Below are 9528 nucleotides of genomic sequence, written 5' to 3' on the forward strand. Positions count from 1 at the left end.
ATGCAAATTGTAATATGTATTTTATATTTATTTTATTGATTTCTCAATTCAAAAATTGATTGATTGTACGCAATTCAGTAAAGAACAAATGAGTGTGTTTGATACTTTTCGTTTTCATATTCTTCTTTACGTTTATGAATTTGCTGCTGGTAGGGAAAAGGTTTGCATTCCCAATGAAGCATCAAAAAACAACACGTTCAATACAACTAGTGGGAAGCTGGGTTTTAAAATAAAAATAAAAAATAAAGTGAGTTAGTAACAACGCATTGCAAGAACGAGGGATGAAAAAAGAACAAAAACCTTCCAGTTATAACTTTTATTTAATTGGTTTTTTGCTTACGTAGCAGAGCGCTGCTGAGATTTGAACGTTTTCTTTGGTTTACAGTGAGCATCAAAAGTAAGTAGTATATGCATCAAAATAATATCCAAAATTTAAATAGCCATTTACAGAATTTCGTCGAAGCACTGTGTTGAACCATTTTCGACAGCAATTCATGTACATATTATTTAAGTTTTCTGTTACACATAGAATTCATTTCGTTTAGGGCATCTTTTCACTGTAGCAGAGTTAATGGCATTTGCCATCAAATAAGTGGGGCCAAAAGTGGTTTACCGGTTTTATGAAACCATAATTAAAGCAATTTATTTTATAGATCCTTCGTTTGGTGCAGCTCACTTCGTTTGGTCACCTCAAAGTAAGACAAAGGATAAGACAGAGTTGGCTGAAAAGGTAATTGGAGGGGTCTCCTGCGACGACGAACTCTTCATCTATTGACACCAATGTCATGCTAACTCATTTACGGATGTGACAAAGTAGGCTGGGAAGGTAGTTAGAAGTGCGGTACTTCGATAGGGTAAACATATATTCTGATATCCAGAAGCCAATTGATAATCGGTTCGAAAATCGTAAGGAAATGCTTAACTACGCTTTCAAACTTGTATGGGTTCTAGGCGATAGCGATATCCCACGAAGCTGTATCACCAATGAGTTGGGAAAAAACAGGCCACTCCTGAAGAGTTTTCACTGAGTAAGGAGACTGTAGGGACTCTACTTCGCTATACAGAAGATAGTGAATAAAGAAGTGGAATCATCTCGCTATATGTTACCTAGCAATATAGCTTTCTCGAGCTCAAGTATTACTTCTTTCTAGCCTTTATAGTTTCTCTTTGTATCCTTTCCATTTTTTTCAATGCTACTTATTACAAGGGACTCTTCCAAGTGCGCCTTCTTCAATTTTCTTAGTGCAATTATGTCCTATTTATAACCTACATATGTACTATTTATATCGCTTAGCAGCTTGGACAATGACAATATCATACTTTCAAGAGGAAGATACTTCAAACAATATTAATATGAAACTTTTTTAATTAGCACTTAGTAGGCTCCGAAATAAAACCATCTATTAGTTGGCTAGAGCGTAATTTAACAAGAAATCTTGTGAACAAATTGTATAGCTTATATGCTCAACTGGCTTAATTAAAAAAACTTTGAAAACTCATGAATGCCTACAGCACTTACTTATTTAGGTCAGCCATACGGTCAAAGAAGCATTGGTGAAAGGGGCGTTATTGGCCGCGCTAGGGCAGGGAAGTGACAAATAAAATGCTATATTCCATCAATTTCTTTCTCAACGCGGCAACTGTATCAAAAATCGTGGGCTTACTTTCCCATTGGTCAGTGGCCGTATGCCATTGAAACCAAAAGCGATCTAGATAAACGGAAGAGTGAGTCGCATCTTTTCTTTTTGAAGTTGAGCCACATTTGTCGAGTGGTGCCTTCTTCTTTTAATTTTCTTTTCGAATAAAGAGATTTAAGCAATAATTTATAGGAAAATAATGGATGCATGTTGAGAGAAGTTGACGTCAGTCAACTAATTAGAAGCTAACTTGTAAAGACCTTATCTGTATTCTATGCATATTCATTGTTATCATGGCTTCCTAATAATTAGAGTAAATAGTTATCAAAGGCAAGTTAAGACAAGAATTTGCAAGACAGAATGCCGTATATTGTATTGCTGCAAGCTCTGCTTGGAAAATGCTGCTGTGGTCTGTTAGCCTAGAATAAAAGTCCGAACGAGACGTTTCAAAGGCATTCCACTTTTGTTTGGAGCCATGTTTGTATATGAGCGAGGATATATCTTATAGGCCCTGGCCTAGGCACATTTGCAAATTTTTCATTTTAATTATGCTTTAGAACAGGTCCAGTTTCCAATGCAACTTCGAGAAAAGTACCACAAACTGGGGGAACTCAGACAAGCACCAGCAACTTTTGTTATACGATATTTGAAGGGAATGTATGAACTCTCGTTAAAGTCGTTGAGAAGTGATTAACCTACAGCAGGAATTTGTATAAAATTCGCTGGACAAAGGTAAGCTAAATGATTCAATCCCGCCAAAATGTCACCAGTCATATTGTTTTTGAGAGGCCCACGGACAAACCTTTGTTTTGTGAATGTTTCGCCATTGCAGGACCTAGGCTTGCACGTCGAGGGAGTATGACTCTAGCCGTTGGAAGAATAAAGATAAATCGCCACAAGAGAGTTGATTTACGTACGTATATTCTTTTCCAATTTTCTTTAGTTTTTTACGCGCTTCTGGGTTGTTAAATAAAATATTCAAATGCACGCTTTCGGGAAGAAATTACACTACGGATATTCATCTGAACAGCTAAATTCTCCGTAACCGCGTAAGCTTGTAAATTACAATGAAAAAAAGGGATTTCAACACAGGACTCAGTTTTATTGGTCATAAACACAGAGCTCGGAGTTATCGCTATAACTTTCGATCCGCGAAAAATATCTTCTTTTGAAGTAAGTAATTTTATATAGCGAAAATGTGTACACTTACTTTTGATGCTTAGTGCATGTAATTCTTTTTTTTTTTACCACTCACTACTTTTGATAGCACTTACAGAATGCTGCAACTTTCGCCAGTGCAGCAAACTTGACAACAGCAAAACCAACAAAGCAATGCCTCTGCACCGCAAGACAAGATGGTGGCTATGTCAAATCTATAAACCACCATCAGCTTCAGCGCTGAGGCGCACCAACTCGGCGTGTCTTCGGTCGACGTTGACTGGATTTGGCATCTTCGCAAAATTGCATAGCTTTAAATGACATACTATCTTTGCTCTTTCCAGCTAGCGATTACTTCTGCTGCTGCTTCTGAAGTTTTCGTGTTTTTATCTGCATGCTGGTGTTGTACAAAGTTGGCATTTCACTGCCAGGGCAGTCAAGTATTGAATGAAATTGTATGCATGCAAAGGCATTCATTCGCACGGATTTGCGGCACCTAAAGAGTGCCAACGCCAACGGAGCAATCGGGGGGCGGAAGGATATAAGGATGTAAGGAAAAGGAAAATAACAGCAGCAAAAGGGCTGCCAATACTTGTAAACGTTGTTGTTGCTGCCTTTAAAAAAGCATACTTCGACGTACTCGAGTTGATGATGCGAAGCGCAGAAGCTGTGTGTGGCAACATTTGCCAATGCAAAAATGCAATTTTGAACGTTTTTAATCTCAATGTGCTGCGCTCTGTAATATGTATTTTTTTGTTGTTATTTTGTCTGCTTTAAGTTTTTTGATTTCTCTCTTTTTAATCTTTTATTAATCCGCTTATTGTTTGCTTTGGAATTTTCGTAACAGATTTCTTTTGTGTATCTCCTGTTTTACGGTGTATTTTAGTTGCATGCAGTTTGTGAATCGGTGCACAAATACAGATACACATACACATGAGCACCACAACAACAACAGCGTGCTTTTAGTGCGCAGTCCACGCGGAAATGTACCACAGAAATTTATGATTATTCTTTTTTTTGTATTATTTTTTTGATATTTTTTTAAATTGTTTTGTTAAAATGTGGTCGAAAAAAAAAATACAAAACAGAAAAATGGAATTCCGAAAAATAAACAACACTGGCTTCCAACGCGTTTAGTTGGTCGGCTGAAAAAAAGGGAAAACTCCAACAAAGTGTAGTGTATGTGAGTATGTATGTAATCAAAAGGGGAACGGGGGTTTAGAATTCGACTCAAGGCATACATACATACATATGCATATAGTTAGAAGATAGGTATGCAATAGCGTTAAAAATAGTTACAGCAACACATTTAGTGGGTTGATTACAATATTTGGAATTATTTAAAAAATAGTTGAAGAGGAAGAAGAAGAGATAGCCGTATGCAATACAAATGCGGTGTTATGTAGAGTAGTTAATATAAGTATTCAGTAGTATATCTAGTAGTACCTACGAAAAAATACTTTATTTTGCTATGTGGAAAAAGTTAGGTTAGGGTGACGGGCATGTAAAGTGAACACATAAATATTTAAATACACATTTATTTAATGAAAAAAAAATCAGCAGTAATTATAAAACAAGACACAAATTTAAAAATTTAAAAAATAAAATATCTAATGCCAAAACAAATTGTTATTTGACTAAAGAGTTAAACAAAAAACCTGAAAAAGGTATAAAAGCTGCGTGGCTTTGCATTAAGGTCTATAGTATTACCAGAAAGAGGTGCGACTGTCATAATCGTCATATTATGGAAGAGCCTGAACAGGCCATCGAGATGAACCGTCTGTAAAAAAATCGAGTATAGCCTTGTGACTGTTTTTGGTTCTGGTTAAAAAAAAAATAGTTCGTTTTTGAAATGTACTGTCAACCAAACACATATTATTATAAGCATTCATTATTTTATTCTTTATTTTCATCTGTGGAACTATCATCGTTCAGTTCTATGACTGAACAAAATGAGAACAGAAAGCAGCAGTGAATTAAGTAAAAAAAATTTCAGAAACAAGCTATAGAAATTTAAAAACAGTAGGTGCGCGCGCTAAACTTTGTTGACGATTTTCGTTATTTCAATTTATGAAAACCGGCAAATTATATATCTCCTTTCATACTTGAACCGTTTGCTGAAAAAGAAAAACAAATTGGCCCTACTCGAGAATGTCAAGGGAACGTTTTTTTTTGGAAGTTTGCGACCCTTCCACTGGTAGCATAGGCAGGGGAAGGGGAGGGTGGCTGAATGGTATCCGTTCTGTAGAAGTTAATGATGTATAATATGGGATAAGTCCGGAAGACAAGGACTTTCTTCGTTCTGAAGCCAGTGAAATTTTAACTTATAAGAATGAAACAGTGTTTTTTTTTTCGTTCCGAAAACACAGAATTTTCCGAAGTTTTCAAAGCGTCAGCAAAAAATGCAGAAACTCTCGAAAAAATCCTGCAATGCGACCAGAATAAGAAAACAATTTTTGCATTTGGTAAAGTAATGATCCTCCGGGAATCTCCCTTCTCTAGGACAATTGTAAGAGATCCCGCGTCGAGCATTTAATATTCCCGTAGGAACTACAGGTAAGAAAATGAGTTAATTCCATTGATTACATGCCCATTAAGTATTATGCAGGCTCAGATAATTAAAGTTCTTAAATTATCCTTTTTTAATCGCTTGGCCCGTTTGGGTCAAATCTAGTATATACCAAAAATTTTTTTTTGGAATTTTGTGCAAAACTAAGTTTAAGCTTTCTACGTTGGAAAAAGCAAATAAAAAACAAACAAATTTAATGTAAGACCGTACTTTAAATCAGAGATAAAGTAAAGTGATTAAATCGATTAAAAATTAATATTCAAAAACTTTACAATTAAAATATAAAAAACCAAACATAACAAAAGTTACCATGACTTAATATTATTTGTACAACACCAACAAACGTGTTAATAAAAAGGATTTTTATAGACGCAAAAATGCAGGAGAGCTTTTGAAGGGAACACATAAACGAACACACTGACATGCACTGAGTGACTAAGTATGTATGTGTATGTGCCGGTGTATGTATCATATGTAAAGCAAACTAAACACAATTTGACTATCAGCTGACTGGCATTAGAAACAAATTATGCAGCATTTAAATTTATTGCGGCAGAAGGGGAAAACTAACAAGAAATATTGTAAGTAAGGTCAATAAGGGTATTCACAATAATACAAAATGCAAATATGTATGGCGAAAGCGATATAAAAAACAATTAAATACAGATTTAAAAAAAAACATTTTTTTTTTAACAAAAAACACTTAAGCAACTCGCCAATGTGAATACCCATTAAATAGTTATGAAAGGCTTTAGTGTTCAATTTTGTTAAACAACGAAACACAATTTGAAAATAAATTGATTTATAATGCGTGTCGCCGGTGGCCGGTGGCGTATGAGTAACTTTGTGTGTATGTAAATGAAAAGTCAGATGTCAACTCCTAGCGCGGTGGCGTTTAGTACAATGTAAGCCTTACCGTTCATTCGATACTACTGTGTAGCTGTACATAAAAATGCGTGCGTGTTCACTTGTCTGTATGTGTGTGTGTATGTGTATTTATATGTGTGTGTGCGTGTGTACACATGAGTCTTTCTACATGTTTTACAAACAATTTAATTACTCTCTCTCTCTCTCTCATTTTCCAGGAATAATTTAATTATTTTTTTTTTTGCATTTTCAATATAGACAAAATAATTAAATATTAACGCCTGGACCTTTGGTGAATATGTTTGTTGCCTTTCACAAAACGACTTACATTTGCATTGCAACTACATATACATTTAATCACCAGTCAGTGATATGAAAGCATTGGAAGTGATTGCAAGATTTTGAGGCTTTTTTCAAACTTACCTCCTGTGGTGGGACATCGTAGGTGCGCGTACGCAGGTCCACGCGGGCATACGAGTCAATGCAGGGCAAAATGAAGAAGATACCTGTGGAATGTGATAAATTTAAATTCAATTCAAGCATATTAAAAAGTCTTTTTAAAAAGAAATGAGTTCTAATTATGGTGCTTGGATTTTTAAATTTGAATTTGGTTTTATTTTTGTATTTTTTTCAACTTTCTGTAACTTTCGTTGATTTTTTTTTTATAAATCTGAAATAGCAATTATTTTTGATTTTTATCTAAATAATCTGCAAATAACAGTAATTTTTTGATTTTTCTATTTTATGTTTTAGATAACAGTTATCAAAAACTTTTATTTATAAAAGTCATCAATTAAAATAAGTCAGTGACTTTTACTTTTAAATCTTTACATCTCCGTCTTCGCTTACGTAAAACTATTCGTATTCGTTTTCGCTTTCGTATAACTATTCGCTTAAATTTTCACATTCGCCGCCGGATTCTCCTTCGTATTCGCGTTTGTCTACGGTTGCTCTGCGTATTAGTTTTCGGATTCGTCAAAAATTTAGATGTCACGACATATATTAATAACTCGATAAAATCGAATATTTCGATAGCTAACTAAATTCTGATATCTTTCGATAACTCGATACACCATGGTAACTCGATTAAATTCGATATATAATGATAACTCGATAAAGTTATATTACCCAAGAACTTTTGATAAATCGATATACTTTGAAAATTCAAAGAACTTCGTTTCCGTAAACCGTCAAATTCCGCCAACTACCAAAATATTTCGATAAATCAGTAAATATCGATGGTTCGATAAGGCGAAAGAACTCGATATATTATGATAACTCCATATATTTTGTTAATTCGATAAACTTCGATAGCTCATAAAATTTCGCAGTTTTTATATATATTGATAATTCAATAAATATCAATAACTTAACAAATTTCATTAACTCGACAAATTTTCGAAAGTTCAATAAATTTTTGTAACTCGACAAATATCGGTAAATTTATGCTTTCATAAATTTCAATAACTCAATAAACATTGATTGATTGATTAATTGATTGAATAACGCGATACATTCCGATAACCCAATAATCATGGATAGCCCGATAAATTTCGACAACTATAAACTTCGATGACTCGATAAATTTGGATAACTTTGGATAACTAAATATTTGATGACTGGATATATTTCGTTTTTTTTTTATCGAAAAATTTCAATAAATTTTCTTATTTACATATTTGTGTTTCTCATTGTTTTCATTTCCGTCTTTATCTAAATTTTTGCCTTCACCTTCTTATCTTTTATTAATACATATATAGATTCTCCTACAACTGGTGAGATTGATATATTTATGTAGATGCACACCTAGATCTAAGGTGAGCTAACTCAAAATTTAAAGAGGGAAACTTAACTGCTTGCGAATCGTACAGATTCAACGCAATTAATACAAAAACAGATATAACAGTAGTCTTTTAGTTAATGTATATAATTATGAAGAAAAAAATAGTTCCATTTATTGGATGTAAGTGCTATGAATTTATTTATGCAAAAAAGTCGCCCAAATTTTTTTTTGAGTTGATCACACTTTAGATCTGGGTGTGCGACGTGTCTTTGGTGAAGAAAGAAATGACTGCATCAATAGAAAAATTCGTTATTTTTCTGATATGGATCCGACCGCGATAGCCACCGAGTAACGAATTCTGAGAGAATCCGGAAATATTTAAAAACTTTTCCGCCATAATGGATCCGCCATTTTAAATTAAAAAGAGCGATTTCAGAAAGAAATTAATAAGTATATTCGCCTTCTCGCGAAAAGGGCGTCGCAGTGAAGACGCAATTGATTGCAATTTAGGGCAGAGCTCTGTGTCGTTCGATGTGAATCGTCCCATATGTATGCACTGTAACCATCATATACGTATGCAATTTATGTTAATTATATGGCCACTTTAAAATGCATAACAATGCACAGTTTTGTACAATTAAAGTTAATTAGACAAAGAAGTGTTAAATAAATGCTGGTGACATCCTTAGCTTTCTGGCGACCTTTCTTTGCAAAAAAATTGCCATTTCACATTTGACACTAAAATGTGCGCAATTTATGCTTTTGTGGCCAATTGAGCACAACAACTTTGTTGCACCGTCCGTCCCCCCTACGACCTCCTTGTAGCGACACTAACACCAAAACACCAAGCAGGAGGCTGAACTAACAAGGACGCGAAAACGAAACACAACAGTGCGAACACCGCTGAAGAAATATGTACATGGCGCGGCTACAACAACAGCAGCAACAATAGCAGCAAAGAGTGCGACAACGACAACGACAACGACAGCTACAGCGAGAACAAGAACGCTTAACAACACAAAAGACTCTGAGAATAAACGCAACGCGCGTACGATGGCAATGCCAAATGCTAAGCATACATACAGTGACTCACTAGTGTTCACGTGTTGACTTATTTTTTATATACATTTAGAATGTTTTTAAAGATAAATTTTGTTTTCGTTGTTTTTCTATACAAATATTGTCCAAGCTTTTGCCAAAACCAAATAAATCAGAGTTTTAAACTTCATACAAAATTTAGGAAATTTCAAAATTCCAAGCTGTTTAATCTGAATCTTTACAGCAGTTTCGTGCATGTAGTATACATACAATTTCAGTCTCATGAATTGCAAGTTTCAAGCTGGTAAAAACGCGTTGATTTTTAATAATTCTTTTTGTGGTGACTACGTTTTCATTTTTTTATACCCGAGCGCACTTGTGCACAAGGGTATATTAATTTTGTTCACATAACGGTTGTTTGTAACAGCCAAAACGAATCGAGATAGATATAGACAAATGTATACATAAATGATCAG

At 34.5% G+C, this 9528-nt stretch overlaps 1 protein-coding gene across 1 annotated transcript in view; it reads right to left on the reverse strand.

Moving 5' to 3' along the window:
- LOC108367748 (band 7 protein AGAP004871) overlaps positions 1–9528 on the reverse strand; it is a gene marked incomplete at its 5' end in the record, with an annotated part of 65340 nt that overhangs the window by 48967 nt on the left and 6845 nt on the right. The window contains one exon of the mRNA XM_017622440.1: positions 6655–6737. Within this exon, the coding sequence (XP_017477929.1) occupies positions 6655–6737 (83 nt within the window). The remainder of the gene's footprint in view (positions 1–6654; positions 6738–9528) is intronic.

Source organism: Rhagoletis zephyria, unplaced genomic scaffold, assembly GCF_001687245.7.
Source record: "Rhagoletis zephyria isolate East Lansing unplaced genomic scaffold, Rhagoletis_zephyria_1.1 Rzeph_scaffold_02801, whole genome shotgun sequence".
NCBI lineage: Eukaryota > Metazoa > Arthropoda > Insecta > Diptera > Tephritidae > Rhagoletis > Rhagoletis zephyria.